This window comes from Chiloscyllium punctatum, chromosome 6, assembly GCF_047496795.1.
Source record: "Chiloscyllium punctatum isolate Juve2018m chromosome 6, sChiPun1.3, whole genome shotgun sequence".
NCBI lineage: Eukaryota > Metazoa > Chordata > Chondrichthyes > Orectolobiformes > Hemiscylliidae > Chiloscyllium > Chiloscyllium punctatum.
In genome coordinates this window covers 50,758,850-50,777,906 of record NC_092744.1, presented here as the reverse complement: position 1 = coordinate 50,777,906, position 19,057 = coordinate 50,758,850, and the positions used below count along the sequence as shown (strand labels likewise).

Here is a 19,057-nt window from a genome sequence, read left to right as displayed (position 1 = left end):
AAACCCTCCCTGCTGCACCATCCCTGCTGCCATGTGTTCAGCTGATATCTCTCCCTATTCCTTGCCTCACTATCATGTATCACAGGTACAAACTAGAGATAACAACTCTGTTTGTTCTAGCTCTCAGCTTCCACCATAGCTCCCTGAAATCCTGCCTTACATCCCTATCCCTCTTTCTACCTATGTTGTTGATCCCTACATGGACCACGACTTGGGGCTGGTTACCCTCTCCCTTCAGGACCCCAAAGACACGATCCGAGATATCACGGACCCTGGCAGCTGGGAGGCAACACAGGAACCGTGAGTCTCGTTCGTTCCCAACAAACCTTTTATCTGACCCTCTAACTATTGAGTCCTCAATGACTAACACTCTCCTCCTTTCCCTCCTTACATTCTGTGCAACAGGGATAGACTCTGTGCCAGAGACCTGCACCCTACTGCATACCCATGGTAAGTTTCCCCCCAACCCCTCCAACAGTATCCAAAATGGTACTTGTCTTTCAGGAGAACGACCACAGTGGATCCCTGTACTGACTGTTTATCCCCCTTTCGAACAGTTACCCAGCTTTCTTCGTGCCTAGGAGTAACTGCTTCTCTGTAACTCTTATCTATCACAGCCTCTGCCTCCTGAGTAATCCGAAGTTCACCCAGCTCCCACTCCAGTTCCCTAACACGTCTTGGAGGAGCAAGAGTTGGGTGCACTTCCTGCAGATATACTTGGATGGGACACTAATAGCATCCCACACCTCTGATAAGATAAATACCAGTCGAGATAAAATAAAAATAAAGATTCTGTTCCAGTATGCAACCACTTCATTTCAAAAGATAAGCTTGAGGATAAGCCATCAATTCTCAGTGACCTTAATTTTGAGCATCTGTGGCTTTGATGTCTACTGTTCATCAATAATGTTAGATACACCTGGGTCTGTTTGTAAATATCTATTCCTGACTATTGTAGCTAAAAAAAATGTGTCTCTGCAAATGTATAATTTTGCAATGTGTCGGAGGAATGGTGCGAATATTTTTGGAAACTTGTGAATTTTTCCACAGCAGCTAGCACACTTCTAGCATTTGGCAGCATACTTTACATGGTACTAGATAGTTCAGGCTATTCTTGAAAGCCGAAAGAGCTAAACAAATTACATTTTTATCTCATCAGTTTAACCATTCCAATTTAGTGGATTGAAAAGTAATCATTGGGAATCCTAAAAGAGCCGTAAACAGCCTGATTAAATGAGCTGCACTTTATGTTCCTGATGCACTAGAAGCAGGGATGTTTTCTATTATGCAGCAAGCCCCAAAGCAAGTGCAGCATCTCTAGCAATGGCCTTTTAACTTAGCCATTGCGTCATCATGTTATTTCTGAGTTTCCTGATCAAGTTAGTTTGTATGGGCATGATGAAGACTTAAAGGGGTCAATTTCAACCCCAATGTTTAAAGATGTTCTGAAAGCAAACTTTTGATGGACTTTGGAATTGCGAACAGAATGGAAGTGTTCCATAGAATGAAGTCCTGATTTTGCCGTGTTTTATGAACACCTTCTTAGTTATGATGTGGGATGTTATAAGGAAGACATATTGTTCTCTGATGGGAGGAAGAAGTGGCATAGTGAAACATGCAATAATGAGGGCTTCCATGCAACAATAAGCACAAGTAATGGTGTTTTGGAAGCATAATGTTTTACTACTGTCTTTTCCTTCTGTTCAGAATCTGATGAAGATCCCTGCATGGTTAGTTGTTCCTTCTTCAGATCCAAAACTCATTGCTGTGAAATGTTATGTGCACTGCAGGCTATACTGGGGATCTTTTTGGTACATATAGAAGTGTTCAGCATCTGAAATGTGTTTTCAGTAATATCAGTGGTCAGTTGCATAACACAGATAGTGTCATTTCGATTCATTATATTGCTTTTGGACTTTATTGTTTGGGTTCATCGCAGGTTTCATCAGCCATATTTTAAATGGGCATCCCTTGTCTCCAAACAGTAAGCCTGTATGTTTGTTTCAAGATGTGAAAGGATCAGAGAGGAGTCTTGCAGATACCTGCAGAAACATTTATTTTGTATGGCTTATTCATGAAGTGCCCAGTCGTGGATGTATACCCTTGTGTGATACATGGAGATATCTTATTTACTACATGCTTTTAAATGCACAGGGAAGAACAGAAGCAGCAGAAAGCAATGGACTTTATGGTCGAGGACTGCAGCTATGCTCTGGGGACCAACTGTGATCATTTGGCTGCCTTCATGCATAGTGTGCCACTGTCATGGAGCACTGAGTCCAGAACCCTCAAAACCTGCTGGCTATACACACAAACCAGCATTCCTCACTGCAATCATTGGGAATGTAGCAGGCAGCCCAGGTGCCTGTTATTCACAAAGAGACAGAGTGGTGTGCCAAGAGGAAACAATTTGAGGAGGAAGTGCACACAGGTCCCTCGGGTGTCTCCTCTCAGGACAGTCCGGAGGTGCCTTGGCCCTCTACCTCCATCCTGTCTAGACCCTATCCAAGTCTTGGGAATGCAAGTTGAGGAGGATCCATTTGTCTCTGACAAGAATACCTTCGGAATGTTTCGATCATCAATATGTAAATGCCCCTAACCAAACATCCTGCTCCTCTGCTAAACAAAGTCCTGCCGCCCTAGCTTCAGAACCTGGGACAACACTAAAGAGGTAGTGAAATGGAAAGAAAGAAAAAAGTCTGTTGAGGGCACATCAGTGGCATGGGTGACAGCACATTGTATGTAAAATATCATGCTTACATAAAATTGTTTTGCAATTCTTCAGTTTGTTTATGTTTCAGTGTAGCCTCTAATAAAGCTGCCAGCACACAGGGAACCAATGCCTTAGGACTGCCACAGATTTTCAGACTTTCAGAAGGATCAGGGCTACATCCATCAGAGCATTCACATCAGTGTTTCCAGCATTACTTTACTGTAGCTTGGTTCTGAGGCATCTGTCTCATTGAAATGTCAGTGAGTTTTTTCTGATAGCTTTAGAACAGATCATACGAATTTTACCAAATAGTTTTCATTAAAGGGGTATGTCGACCACAGATATATAGCAGAGTGTTCCACAGAAGGTTTGCAAAGTAAATATATTGATCAAGGAGACCAGGAAAATTATTACAAGTGGTGGTTTATTACATTGACATCAACATTTCTTGGATGAAATTACATGAATATTTACCCACCATCACCACTGTTGGATGATCATGGAGCAGTCTCACTACAAGATGAATCAGATTTAGAATATATGCTTTCTCATTACGCAAGAATGTCACATGAGGTTTCTAACCTTCTTTATTTTTGGAATTCATTACTGCTGAGCTGAGTTGGTTTTATTTTTCCTATATCAAATCTTCAATTAAAAAGATCAACTGGAAAGTATAATTCAGTCTCTCAATCAACTTTTGTCATTGTACCAAACCCAAGTATCCAAGTCAGTTTAGAGTGCTACTTTATCAATTTTGTATTTTACATTTGGTGGAGTCACTTTGTAATAGCGAAATGTTAGCTCATGTATGTTTTTTTGTGGATGAAGGATTAATGGAAGAAATTAATCCAGAGAAATGAGATTTCAACATTCTAGTTTAATTTTATCTAGCAAAGAAAACAATTTGTGTAACATTTGCTGAATTATTTTTTAAAGCTCATTTCATTACTTTAATACATAAATCTATTGAGTTTAGTTTCTTACAATACAAACTACTTCTTACGTACTTGGAAAATTGAAAACTGTCAGGCATGTGATATTGACCAGTGGAGAGATTCTCAAATCTCCACATTGTGTTCCAGCAGTCCCTGACAGCAAAATTGTTAAATTAAAAGTTGTTTTGTATTGTCTACTATGGTTGCTTGAACTAATGCTTTTATTTTGAAAGGTATTTAAATCTGTTGGCAGTCTGAACTAATTTAAAATTAAACCGCTGACATATAAAGAGCGCTTTAGTATCCTACTGAATTAGCACAATGGAAGTTCAAGTAGCTCTTTCATTCTCTGGCATACAATTTTTGTCCATGGCTTTTCATAATGTTATATTCCCTGTTTAGAAAGTTGGGTGAGAATGATGGCATTCCTGAGCTTCCTGTTCATGAATAGTGATGTATATGAGCATGCCCCAATGATTTGTCTGTGTGATACAAATTGGAATATGTAAAATTATGTGATTACAGACCCATAAGTACTAAAAGATAGGCAGTAGCTATAACACATCACTGTAAATCTCATTAAAGGGGTCTAAAACTGTTAAACATGACTAAAGAAAGATAATTTTGTTTTACTGTAATAATTGAATCATAATCAGTAGTAAGGTTGTGTTGTGGACAATTTTTTTTATTATAGCTTAATAATTTTCCAGAAAACCTTATGGAAAATATCTAAATCTGAATGTTTTAAATTTCCTGTCTTACCCGTCCAGAAATTAGAGGTTGAAGAAAATGTTAAAGAAAGTGAAAAAAAAGCAAATAATCGTTCATTTATCAGTAGCTTTTCCAAGCATAAGGTAGGATTTTCTCCTTTTAATTTATTATACTATATGTTAGAGCTCTTATTTGAAATGCTAAGTAAACAACATAAACATACAATTGGTTTTACACAGCAGATAATACTTTAATTATTTAAACTTAGCAAATATATGTAATTTTGAAGCAACACAGCCACTTAACATGTGTTAATGGATTAAATTTGAATTTTCACTTGTTATCAAAGAGAAGTGGAAAATCCAAAGCAAAATTGTACAACATAAGTGATGAAGATCAGCAGAATTCTACAGGGAAAGAAACTGGACAGGCTCACAGGTAAAAGGCATTAAGATTCTCTAGTTCATTAAAAGTATTTCATTAAAAATTGATATTTACAAATGTTTTGTAGACCTGACACCCTTTGGAAAAATAAATTGTTGGGAGCAAAATTGGATCTATTAGGCTTAGTTTGGACTGTGCCACTTTGTCATGGGTGACAGTAGTTTAGGGGTACTAGAAACTAAAGTGGCACTGGTGGCCAGGACCTGGGTCAGTGGGTACATCATAGTCCAATAACTATGTCCAGGGTTCTAGCTGTGCTTGGTTCAGGCTGGGAATAGGATCCTGGAAAAAGACAACTTAGGAGCCAGTGAATTCTATTATTGGCCCTGTGTTTGACTGCATATATGCTGTCATCTCAAGACAAGATACCAGGAAAACAAAATCCATATTAAGTAATAGTATTGCAGAACTCTGTTCTATTTCAGCTGTAACCCTAAGCTTTCTGCAAGTCCCCATTTCTAACTTCCATTCTACCCCTATCCTAATCTGTCTTTAGCCTGAACAGCACCTCATCTTTCAAAAAGACACTTTTTTCCACATTAGCATTAACTTAACTTCAGATCTTAATAGTAGCTTCTATTAAGAAACAAGTGCTGGTAATGTTGCTGTATATGATAATAAGGGCAAGAAACATACTGATATTTGGGTGAGTGACTTCCACATGACTAACATACTTTGTTTCTTCCTCTAGTTTCCTTTCTTGGACTATTGGAGTCTACACTCCATTCTGATTTTTCATACTTTCCTTGTTGCCTAAATCCCTCAGACATGCACAGATATCTTTTATTTATTTGATTTCTGTCATATTGCCTCCTTTTGTCTTTTTCAGATATCACTTCCATTTTACTTCCAATTTTCAGCTCAAGCAGCATATTCACATGCCATTCTATTTTTTACTATGTTTCACACCCCATCTCATTTTCTCTTCCCTTATGTTTGTTCTCTTTTGTGTGAGGTACAGCTATAATATTTTGCAGCCCTGAGAGAGAGGCTTGGATCTGATGTATTAGTGAATTGTCGCAGACGTTGCCTTATCTGAGTGTTTCCAACTTATTCTGCTTTAGTTTAAAAATCAAAAGGAATCTGTGCCCATCCATTTTTTATAGTAAGGAAATTTTGAAAGAAATTTTACAGAAATTTTTTTAACTTCACTTTCGAATGGTATCTATGGAAAAGCCTCTTAGAAGAACAAAATTTAATTCAGTTATAAATAGAATTAATCCGATTGTTCATTACTCTTTCCTTCAGACTAATAATGAATACGTTGATGCGGTTAAACAATCTTTCGAATCATTGGTAAATTCTCATTGTGTTTTTCCATAGGTTTGGTCATCGCAGAAAAACAGTGAAACTCTACCGTGGTCTTTCTGATCTGGTTATATACACCAATTCTGTGACTTCTCAGGATCTTTTAGGGAAAGGTAAGGAGTATCTGTAAGCATGCTAAAACTAAATATGCTTTCATTAATTGGAAAATGTGTATGAAAGAGCTGTATAATCCAGTTAAGAAAATAATAACATTTTGCTTGAATATTTCAAAATCTGAATCTTGGGGAAAAAAACTAGCACTGATTAAAGTGATTCATCAGTTACACCATTGCTAAAGCATTTATTAATTTAAGTAATGATCCGTAATTAGCAACTGCTGCAGCTTGTCACATGAATTCAAGCTGGTGGTGAGCTCAAGATTGACTGGAATATTTTTGCAGTGATGAAAGTAGGTCAGAATCATTTTTAAATTTAATTCATGGAATGTGCGCATTCGCTGATGAGGCCATTTATTGACCATGTGTAATGGCCCTTGAGAAGGTGATGATGAGTGTCTTTCTTGAACTGCTGTGCTGTGGTGTGAGTACACACACAATGCTGTCAGTGTGGATTTCAGGATCTTGTTATGAAGCAAGGACAGTATAGTTTCAATTCAGGGTGGTATGTGATCTTGACAACTTTTTTTATTTATTCATGGGATGATGGCATCGCTGGCTAGGCCAGCATTTATTGCCCATCCCTAATTGTTACGAGTCAACCACATTGCTATGTGTCCGGAGTCAGACCAGGTAAGGATGGCAGTTTCCTTCCCTAAAGGACATTAGTGAACCAGATGGGTTTTTCCTGACAATTGATTCATGGCCATCATTAGACTCTTGATTCCAGACATTTATTGAATTCAGTTTCCACCATCTGTCATGGCTGGATTTGAACCCAACTCTCCAGAACATTACCTGGGTCTCTAAATTAACAGTCCAGCAATAATGCCACTAGGCCATTGCCTCCTCAGGAATCATTTGATCAGGGACATTTTTAAAAAAAGTATTACCTGCTCTCCTCATAATTTTTTTCCTGCCTCCCCTACACTTCCCTTAAGGTAATATATTTTATTGTGGTAATGTCTTGGGCACATGTTCCAGTACATAGTTCAAATAATTATCATCAGCTGTCCCTTAATTCAAGAATGGCTTTCACTAAGGGTTGCGCGTTTTTACCATGGGTCTTCTTGTGACTGAATAGGCCAATTAATAACCATGGATCTTTGGATACGAGAGTAAGGATGTCTCACGAAGTTGTGAGATTTAGAAAACAAATTTCAGGACCTGTCCTTCTTTGCTTTCATTCTGCCTCATTGGAATCAAAGCATGATACAGTGTGATTGGCATTTTGTGGCCAAGCTATTGCCATTTTGAACAATTTGCAGCAAGCTCATCAGTAATGCCAGTTCTGTTGTGGATAAAGTCAGAAGTCACCTTACACCAGTTTATAGTGCAATAGGTTTATTTGAAATCACAAGCTTTTAGAGAGTTGCTCCTTCGTCTGGTGAAGTCACCAAATGAAGAAGCAGCGCTCCGAAAGCTTGTGAAATAAATAAATCTGTTGGACTATAACTTGGTGTCATGTGACTTCTGACCTTGTCCACCCCAGTCCAACACAGGCATCGCCACATCAGTGCTGTTGAGCTTCAAGGAGAGCATCTTTGTAGAGTTTTCTTTGTCCTCCTCTGAAATGCTTGCCAGCTAAGAGTTGAGAAAACAGGATCTGGCAAGAAGGCGCTTTGTAGCCCCATCTAAACACACTATCCACAGACCACTGCCATTAGTTTTGTGGAGGATTTGCCCAACTGCAGTAGAGCTGCCTTCAAATGAATACGACAGTTTGTGTCCTTCTTGAAGCCAGACAATGCTGACATTAAGACAGTACAGGGCGACCACCATATCCGCGGAATAATTTTCTGCGGCTTCAGTTATTCGCGGATTGTTGTGCCCCGAATATGTTATGGGGAATCAGGAGGCTGCCAGGAAGGTACGTTTCCCATTGAAATGAATGGGTTTGCTCCTATCCGCTGTTTTGGGCTTCTGCAGTAGGTCCTGGAACATATCCCCCCGGGTACAGGGGAGTCTCTGCACTCCAGTTGAATCCAGATAATGCAGTGGAGACATTGCTGATGGGATTTCTCTTGCCATCTTATGTGTCATTGATAGTAATATCACCATAGTTTCAGAGGATCATAGGGCTGCTCTCGTATTAGTATGAGAAGAGGGATGAGGTTGAGAAGGTGGAACCCACGTTGTTGGTATCACTCTGCATTGCAAACCAGTTTATAGCCAACTGAGCTAACTGATCCCTTGATACACTGTCTCAATCTGACATCAGTACAGGAATGTGGTTATGACAACTGATGTATACATGAGGACTTTTGTTGTGGATGTTTTGTTTTCAAAGACTTTTTAACATAGTTTGTAGAAGGCTGAGCTAGTGCAGATGATCTGGCGCTGGATCACCTCATTAGCAGGGGGCCTTTGCAAAAGGTAGCTATCAATATATGAGAATGTGCTCAACTAATTGTTGAAATGAGTTTCAATTTGCAGCATTCAGAGACCAGCTGAGAATCTTGTATGCAGTATTGAAGAGATCAAGAGTGGCTTGCAAATCTAGTGCAGAGCGGGCAAAGACACTTATATCATCTGCTTACTATATGTCGTGATGTATATGTTGATTGGTTCAGTTTTTTGCACAGAGATAACTGAGGGTAAATAATTTTACTTCTGGGTGGTATTTAATCTTAGCAGATGGCAATTGATCTTGGATGAGATGAATAATCACTGTCAGTTAGATTGTAAGTGGCATGGAGGAACAATAATAGGACAAGCCAAACAGAAGACAGCCAGAGAATTTCTAGAAGGATGACACTCATTCACATACTTCATCAATAAACACATTGACCTAGACCTGATATTCCTGATGAAGGGCTTTTGCCCAAAACGTCGATTTTCCTGCTCCTCGGATGCTGCCTGGCCTGCTGGACTTTTCCAGCACTACACTCTCGACTTAAATCTCCAGCATCTGCAGTCCTCACTTTCACCTAGACCCGATATACCAACCACTGCAATGAACAACTGGAACCGAGAACTGGAAGCAGTGGGAATGAAACCAAATAAATTATAACCAACACAATATAGCAGCGCTTCATAGGAGGCTTCACAGCACTGAGGGTGTCACCTAGAAAGGGTTGAAACATTTGGAAACCAATTTCCCAGCTCGACAAACATACCCAAAACAACTGCAACCAGCATCCGAGCTACAAATCTTTACACAAACCTTGAGGATACCACTCAACCTTGCTTGACACCAACCTGGATTTGGAAAGTATCTCTCATTCAAGACAGTTGCAGACATATTTTCACAAAGCATTTGCAAGCTTGAGTTGCAATTATTTGGTGTCCAAATCTCTGGACACAATCTGTAGATCTTCATGTTATATTGAATCAAATGCCTTGACAGATAATGAATACGATGAAGAGTTTCTTGTGTTATTCTCAATATTTTCTTTAATTTTTTTTGGTAACAATGTGTCATACGTTCCTCTGGAAGGTCTAGATTAGATTGCTTACAGTGTGGAAACAGGTCCTTCGGCCCAACAAGTCCACACCGACCCGCCGAAGCGCAACCCACCCATACATATACCCCTTACCAACACTACGGACAATTTAGGATGGCCAATTCACCTGACCTGCACATCTTTGGACTGTGGGAGGAAACCGGAGCACCCAGAGGAAACCCACGCAGACACAGGGAGAACGTGCAAGCTCCACACAGTCAGTCGCCTGAGGCGGGATTTGAACCCAGGTCTCTGGCACTGTGAGGCAGCAGTGCTAACCACTGTGCCACCGTGCCGCCCACCGTGCCGTCTAAGCCCATAATGTATTTCTGCATGGATTTCCTTTACCCTTAGGAAGTAGGTAATTCAGGAGACTGCATCTCAAGATTTTCTCTAACTTGGACAAGGAAGTGCTTTGATAGTTTCCACAGTATCATTCATTCCCCTTCTCGAAGATAGTTACATTTGTTGCATTCCTCATGTCGAGAGGGTAGTGTTTATTTTTTGCAAACCTGCAGAATGATGCCATGGAGCCTTGATGAGAGCAAAAACCGAGAAGCTTTGAAGAACTCTCCTCTTAGCTTGAACACCATCAGGACTACAGCTTTTAGTTTGTAATTTATCTGATTGCTTGTTGCAGCTCACCCGTTATTGGAGATCCACCTATTGATTTTACAAAAGAGTACTAGAGGATAGTCTGCAGACTGTCACCAGTTACTGTTGATTCATAACTGAGGAGCCATTGTAAACATTCTTTCTTGATAGATACCATTGCCTTCCTTAACAAGAGAGACACCGTCCTGTAAGTTAATAGGATTATGTCCAATTACCTTAATTTATAAATGATCCTGGAGGCTTCAAGAAGCATTGCATGTCATGATGATCAGATTTCTCAGACTTTCTCTTCCTCCCACTTATCTTCTTTGTTGCTGATTTTTTGTTTGGGTCAACTTTGATCTGTTGAAATATTGTCTGCTTGACCTGTTCTTGATGCTACTTGTTCTTGTTCCAGGATATTCATGTAGTATTTTCATCAAATCAGTGCTGGTGATGATAATGCTTAAACCTAATGGTCTAGACATGGATGTCTAATACAGGTGACTTTATTTCATCCAATTGTTCTGAAATTGAGTTGGGCCTGTGAATATTAAATTGTTTATGATCTGGTTTTGAAACTTCTCTCTTCAGTCAGCCTACTTTAAGGTTGAGATATTGGTCAGCTTCCTATTGGAAATTTGATCCTTATGATGTTTTGGTGTTAGGTGGACATTCATTACTGGTCAAACAAGTCCATGATCCTTTCAAGCATCAGTACCCCATTTGGATTGAGTGATACAAACATCACAGTGATCTTTTCCTCAAACAATGGCATAATCCAGGAGGTACCAATGCTTTGATTTGGGATGTCTGTATGTGTTTTTGTATTAATCCTTCATAGGAAATAGTGTTCAGTATAATGAGGTCATGCTATGTGCACTTTGCCCTCAGAATCACATCATTTTTCTTTCTTTACCCACCCTACTTTTCCTAATGGTTCTTCACTAGACATCAGAGTTAAGGTCAACTCTGGCATTAAGAATATACAGCCAGAACTTCAAGGTCAGAATAAAACTTTTCCTTAACACCTTCATGTTAGTCAAGAGTTAATCCTGTTATCTGACGACAATGTCATACTGATTTTCACCTAGACGCTAGTGTCATGACTCTCTTCTTGGGGATTGGAAGTGCATCCAATTTCCGATTCCAGATGGTAAAACCAACTCCATGCATAAAGTGTCACAGTCAGTCTTGTATTTCAAGAAGAATGTTAATCCCCCATATTTTCCTTTCACAGCCCCTCCCCAGGATGATGATATTCATTGAGGGCAGTGATATCAATTTAGAACTTTGATAGTTCATGTGATGTAAGTGCAATCTTTTTTTCCCTGGATGGCCACCCTGAGATTATCTGTCAGTGTTCAAACATTCCAAATAGCAAAACTTCAAGTTTCCTTTCCTTGACCATGAAGATGGTGATCCTGATGCATGTGACAGGAGAAAATAGGGCATCCTGAAGAGGGCTCATCAGTCATAGATCCTCCTGCTCAAAAAGACCTCTGTTCAAACACAGCTGTCCAACATCTTCATACATTTATTTCCTTTTATACATAGGATGTAGGTATGACTGGCTAAAGCATCATTCATTGCACCTTCCTATTTGTTTTTTGGAAGTTGGTGGTGACCTCCAATTTTGCACTGTTGCAATCCTTAGGTGTAGGAATTCCCATGATAATATTGGGAAGGGAGTTCCAGGATTTTGACCTAGAGTCAGTGGAGAAATTCTGATATACTTCAGTTTACACACATCATCCTGACTTGGGAGAGGCATTTGTTGTTGGTGGTATTTCCATATAATTGCTGCTTTTGACTTTCTGGTTAATAGAGATCACAGGTTTGGATGGTGTTGTCAAAGTAGGTTCAGATAGTAGACAGTGCTGTCACAGTGTGACAGTGGTGAAGGAAGTGAATGTTGAAAGTGGTGAATGGGGGTCCAGTAAAGCTCCAAATTGGATGGTGTTGAGCTTCTTGAGTATTGTTGGAGCCGTGTGCATCTAGGTATGTGGAGAATCTTCCATCACAGTCCTAATTTGTGCCTTATAGATGACATAGGAGATAAGGTGCTATAATAATAGTTAGAACCAGGGCTTAAGCCTTTGCAGTGTCCAGCTGTTTCTTGATGATTTGTGAAATTATTCTTGATATTGTATGGAATTAATCAAATTAGTTAAAGACTGGCATCAGTGGGGAAGACCAAAATGGACTAGGATGTAAATACTTCAGTTTTGTCTTTTGTACTGATGTTCTGGGCTTCCCTCTCATTGGGGTTGGGGATATTTGTGGAGCCTCCATCTTCCTCTCAGTTGTTTAATTGTTGACCATCATTCATGACTGGATATGATAGGACTGCACAGCTAAGATCTAACCTTCTGGTTATGGGAGCACTTACCTTTGTCTATTGAATGTTGCTTCCAATGTTTGTTTATTGCATGCAAGTAGTCCTATATTGTAGCTTTGAGTTGCTAGATCTGATCAAAGTCCCTCTCAGTTAGCATGATGATAGTACTATGCCATTGCAGGGGATTCTTAACGTGAAATCGGAACTTTGTCTCCAGAATGACTATGCAGTAGTCACTCTTAACAATGCTGTTATGAACGGGTGCATATGTGTAAGGAAGGTTTGTGAAGACAAAGGTCAAGATTTTTCCTCCTTGTTGGTTCCCTCACCATTTGTTGGAGACCATGCTATGTCCTATAGAACTCAGTCGGTTTGGTCAGTAATGGTGCTACTAAGTCACTTCTAATGATGGATATTGAGTATTCCCAACCAGACTGTATTCTGTGCCCCAATGCTTTCTCCAAATTATGGTTAACATGGAGATGTCCTTCCCAAAAACATACCACCGTGCTATCACCTCTTGTTGGCTTGACCTGCCAATGAGACAGGACATACCCAGGTGGTATCTTGGATATTGTCTATAAGGTATGATTCCATGAGTCTGAATATTTCAGGCTATTGCTTGGTTAGTCTGTGAGACAGTTCTCCCAACTTTGGTACAAGCTTCTAGACATTGGTAAACAGACCTTTGTAGGGTCAACAGTTGTTTATGTTGTTTTATTTTTTTTCCCAGTGTCTAGCTCAATGTTAAGTAGTTTGTTCAGTTTCATTCCATTTCTTAGGCTTTGCAATAGTTTGATACAACTGAGTAGCTTGCTAGGCCATTTCAGAGGGTGGTTAAGAGTCAACTATATTGCTGTGGTTCTGGAGTCACAGTAGGCCTGACCATGTGAGGATAGCTGATTTTCTTCTCCTCATATGTGATCCTGCCCTTGTATAACATGCATACATAGTTTTTGACTTTTAAATTCAAAATGACCATGATTGTTGATACCTTAGTTTCATGTTGGGTTTGTTCCTGGTTAATATTCCAAATCTGCTTAAACAGGTCCAGCTGGGAAGGTTTTGTCTTTAAGTGAGACTCAAGCCAACCAACTTTTACATCAAAAGCCTGAATACTTCATCCGTTTTAACCAAAAACAACTCACCCGCATCTACCCATCGGCCTACAGAATAGACTCGAGCAATTTTAACCCACAAGAGTATTGGAATGTTGGCTGTCAGATGGGTAAGTGATTTTAGAATCAAATTTCTTTGAAGTTTAAATTTAATTAATTTTATTTTGTTCTTTCTTTTAGTCTCACCATACCATATACTTTTCCAAGTTGTAATAACTGTGAAAACCTGTAAATATATCTAGTATGACCTGTTTTAGTAAATCCTCGACAATCTTCTTGCAGATTTATTCTGTAATTAGACATCAGTCTCTGGGTTTTGAAGTCTTTGTGTCACAATACTGCTCCTTTAACAAGGTTATGTTGTCCTTGGTTATTTTTAAGAGGGGTTGGAAAATTCAGAGGTTCCAGTTTGTCTGAAATTAGGGACTTTGCTAATGGCTAACAGATACTGCCTGAGGCAACAATCAGGAAAAAGACTTTTAGGTTTATTTTAAACACTTTCACAATGAAAAGAGAATAGCCAATCTCCCATTTCAGGGTTTTTATTTGGTTTGGGTTTTGCAAGCAGTCTGTTGGAATCTGCTGGGAAAAGAAAAGGTTCCCTGATACAACAGATCTTTCTGGCTGACTCTGTCTCTCTAACATCCCTCCTGTACAAACCTGTGATTGAACTTTCTTTTTTTGTCAATGGGTATGTTTATGGGGAGGTTGCAGGAAATTGGAACAGCTCCTTTGTTAAGTTGTGAGATAATAAGTCAGTTGGGTTTTCAAATAACTGTGAATCTAAATTCTGTTTTCTTTTGCTTGTGTTTCATTTGGTGTTGTGTAAAGAAATTCTGTTTTACTTGAAGCCAAGTGGTTTGACCAGTTGCATCACTCCTAGAATATCCATCTTATATCTGCCTAAAACAACTAAAAATGTTAGGGTGTAGGTTACCTTCTTAGAATATCTGGCCTGGTCCATAACATTTGCTCCTTAGATTCTCATCTATTGTGTCTCTCTTGTGTCTACAATAATTTAACCTATACTGAACTCATGTTTATATACGTGTAAGCATACTGGCAATGTACTTGTTTAACTATTATCCACATATTTCAGAATTATGTTAGTAAATGGTGATATTCTCTCTTTGACTTATTAAACAAATTTACATCTTACAATTAAAAGCAAAATTGAAGCAGTTGCTGCAATTACTTTATGGTACTAAATATAAGAACATAAGACAAAATCTTTCCAGACACTAAACAACGTGCACAAGCAGGTCAGTTGGTAAAATATGGAAGATTGGGTGACATTATGTCGCAAAAGAAAAAGATCCAATTCTGCAAACAAGTTTTGGACGGCAAGACAGGAATCTCACTAAATTCTTGCGTGATGTATGGATAGAAGTAGGGGAAATGAGGTGCCTGTAATCCCACCACACTCACGGTCTTCTACTATGCTTTTGTGGCATGGATTGTGCTGCAGTCATCAGAGTAAGATCCAATATGTCAACGTCCATGTGCTGGAATTCCATGCCCCTCCTTGTCGGAGTTCTCTATGCCTCTCTGTAAGGACTATACTAAACCATCATTTGTATGTGATGTGAGTGCTGACTGCTCACAGTGGTAGAATTTGTTCTTTTTTTTTGCTTCCCAAACAGGTTCATAGGAAATGTAACCAATGGATCCAGCTATAGTAGGGGTTATTGTCACAGTTGCTATGATGCAACAAAGACACAGAGAAATAAAGAAGGAAAAGTTGTGTGAGTCCAGGCCCAGCAGCACCTCCAGTAGTTGCCAAGCAGCTTTCACCAGGAAGAGGTCGCAGAATATGCAGGTGGCACAGGATGCCCAGAGTCTATTGCCCTCAATGAAATTTTCACCAGTTGAGCAAGGTGCAGTGTCACTGCAGACTGAGGATATTTTCAGTCACTGTCACTGAACTAATCAACTGCTGGAGTGGACCTATGACCTGAAGGGATGGATGGCCATTCTATATCAGTACAATCAAGGTGATAGCTACACTAAACTTGTATGCAATTGGCTGCTTACAATGATCCACTGGAGACTTACAAGGCAGTTACTAATTCAATTTGTATCAGATCACACCACTTCATTTCATTTTACCATGACAGTGCTGCAGCCCAGGGAGTAGGCTTTGCCAGTCTTTCTTGGCTTCCCCCAGGTGCTGAATGCTATAGACTGCACACATGTTGTTTTGAGAATATCAGTTCATAAAGCAGCTGATATTATCAATGGAAATAGATTTCATTACATGAATGGGCAAGTTATCTGTGATCACCAGTACCACTTATTCAGAACTCTCATGTTACTGCTTCATTTCAATGACCAGATGCTTTCCCAGGATGATTACTGGGAGGCAAGGGCTACCCTCTGTAATCAAGGCTGGTGACTCCATTACACAGTATATATAGATTCCATTGACAAATTTCCTTTCTAAGGTATGGTGAGGTTGAAAAGTACTTTCAAGTTTATGAAAACTGGTATTGTGCTTCCACGAATTCACTAAGAATATCAAAGAAGGCTTCTCCAGCTCCAACTCACCCTTTCCCTTTCCATCTCAAAAATTTAATAAGGAAGGCAATGCAAAAGGTTAAGGAAAAATATTAATCTTAAACAAAGCGTGTAAATACAAAGTTGAAAATAAATTATGCTGTTATTATAGTGTAACCTACAAGAAACAGAAACAAAAAGATTCAGAGGTTTGAATCGAAATATAATGGGACATCGTGAACCTAATGTAACAATTAATTTACTGTGATTCAAACTGTTAAACCCTATTGTAAACCTCTGGTGAAACTGATTTAAAGGGAAGAAATTAAATAGAACTGGATTTAGATTAGTCATTCCAACAGAGTTGCAGGAAATTGAAAGGTAAGGACAAATTCATATTTTGTTAATTATCTAAATTATTGAAGCAACATGCGATTTACAGGTGTCATCTGAACGTCAAATTAAATTGAAATAATGTGATCCCTTCCTCTCCTATTTTACAAAACAATTTTTTTAAATTTATTATTAAGATGGAATAGAGAAACATTTTTTTTCAAGTTTGTTTCGGCTGTATCAGAATTTTGAAATGTTTCAGAAACTGAAGTACCCATTCATAGACAATAAAAGCATCAAGTAAAATTTAGTTATATCACTTATCTTACTATGAGCTTAACCTTTAAAGTTAAGTTCAGATTAAATTCATTGTTAGAAATTAAATTCTGAAGAAATGAAAGGGATAACTTCCAGATTGACGCTAGCATTCTGTTTGTATCTACAGTGGCGTTAAATTACCAGTCTGATGGTCGAATGATGCAGCTAAACAGAGCACTATTTATGCTGAATGGAAATTGTGGGTATGTTCTAAAACCTCAGTCGATGTGCCAAGGTATTAAAATATTTAAATTTTAATCTGTTTCTTGTCTTTATAAGATTAAAGCAACGGTGGTGAAAGATTTCATTTATCTATTAACTCTAAGCAAAATAACCTAGAATTTGAGTTTTCCATATCTTTTAGTGACTTAGTAGTCTGCCCTCTTAATATATTCTTCTTTGGCTTTTCTTTATTTCTTTTGTTTGAATACACTCATATAAAGTCTCTCAATGTGAAATGCAAGTTGTAAAAATATTACCTCCTGGATATTGCTTAAATTAAATGTTACAGTGTAAGTATTGACTTTGGTGATGAGTAAACTCTGCAAATATAACTTGTTTTAAATTTAAAGTAATCGTCTTTATTCGGTAAGTGGTTTTGGCTCTAAGTGGCATTGAAAATATGTTTTTAATATTTATTTAACACTATATCAAATTTTGATTTACAATTAAGATTCATGTCTGCTTTTCCTAAAGTTTCTTAGCAAAGAGGTTTCCTAAAAGTGGACAGAATTAGAGTACTTAGACCAATCAAATAGTCATTCATTTATATTATATACAATTTGTGCATGCAACTAGTTTTTATAAAATTAAAAATTGAACTACCTCATTTCTGCAGTCATAGAGACATAAAGCACAGAAACAGACCCTCTGGCTCTACTCGTCTATGCCAACCAGGTTTCCCAAACTAAATTTGTCCTATTTGCCTGCGTTTGACATATATCCCTCTTAACCCTTTTTATTCATTTATCTGTCTAAATGTCTTTTAAATGTTGTAATTGTACCTGCCTCGACACTTCCTCTGGCAGTTTATTCCATTTATGCACCACCATCTGTGTAAAAATGTTGCTTGTCAGATCCCTTTAAATCTTACTCCTCTCACCTTAAAACTATGCCTTCTAATTTTGAATTCCACTACCCTCGGGAAAAGACCTTTGCTATTCACCTTATTTATGCCTCTCATGATTTTATAAACCTCTATAACATCACCCCTTCACCTTCTATGCTCCAGGGGAAAAGAAAATCATAAACCATATCAAAAGAATCATCTGATGTATAGAGTACTTGCAGCCTGTACAAAATTATGCAAACTATAAGTCAATTTTGAAGTGTTGTATTATCATATTTGGAGCGATGTCTCTTTAATAAGTTTAACATATAAATGAGTCAGGTACACAGATATTGTCTCAAAAAACAAGCAGATGGTGTAGCAAGCAGGTTGTTCTATTACATCCACCACAAAGGCATCCTGCATTCCAAAATCAATGTAAGGTGTGTGGCATTAAAGGGCAGTGGGCCCACCTATTCAAGAAACTTAGTTCCAAAGTTGCATCCAGGGTTTATAACAAAGTATAACCAAACAGATGACCTGCAGCACTATAGCAACAGCAACAAGGAATGCATTAGTGACCTCCATAAACATAAGCTGATACACAAAAGTTCACAGCAAAACAGACCTCAGTCAAGACCCAGAGTAGTACAACCACCAACCAGAGCATGTAACAGACTTTTCAGATTGTGCATTAACACATTGTATGGACAAAGTCAACAAACTAGAAGCTTTCAATAAAATCAACATTATTGACCCAGAGAAAACTGGCAAATATACTCATAACCACGATTGGCATGGGTGCTAGCACAAATATCCTACCAGTTCAAATTCTGAAGAATATGTATGGAGATTGTTGGAAGTCAATGGTACAACCAAAATCTGCTAAATTTACTGCATCAAATTGGTCACCAATCCCTCACATTGATACATTAACAATGCGATGCTGCTATGGCATTTCGGCATGCAAACCAGAAATATTTTACCTGGTGGACACTAGTGGACAAATATCAGTTGGCTTATCAGATTTTACAGCTGTCACCATTGTGATTGTTCATGACATGATCAAGGTACCCATGACAACAGAGGTGACCAAGAATACTGACATTAAGTCAGTGCAGGAATTCTAACAGTTG

At 38.6% G+C, this 19,057-nt stretch overlaps 1 protein-coding gene across 8 annotated transcripts in view; it reads left to right on the top strand.

The window, feature by feature from the left end:
• The window catches only part of plch1 (phospholipase C, eta 1), a 155,918-nt gene that overhangs the window by 114,941 nt on the left and 21,920 nt on the right, over positions 1 to 19,057 (top strand). For all 8 annotated transcript variants that reach the window (XM_072572635.1, XM_072572633.1, XM_072572636.1 and 5 more), the window contains 5 exons: positions 4,419 to 4,502; positions 4,709 to 4,797; positions 6,127 to 6,224; positions 13,657 to 13,836; positions 17,001 to 17,108. In XM_072572635.1, the coding sequence (XP_072428736.1) occupies positions 4,419 to 4,502; positions 4,709 to 4,797; positions 6,127 to 6,224; positions 13,657 to 13,836; positions 17,001 to 17,108 (559 nt within the window). The remainder of the gene's footprint in view (positions 1 to 4,418; positions 4,503 to 4,708; positions 4,798 to 6,126; positions 6,225 to 13,656; positions 13,837 to 17,000; positions 17,109 to 19,057) is intronic.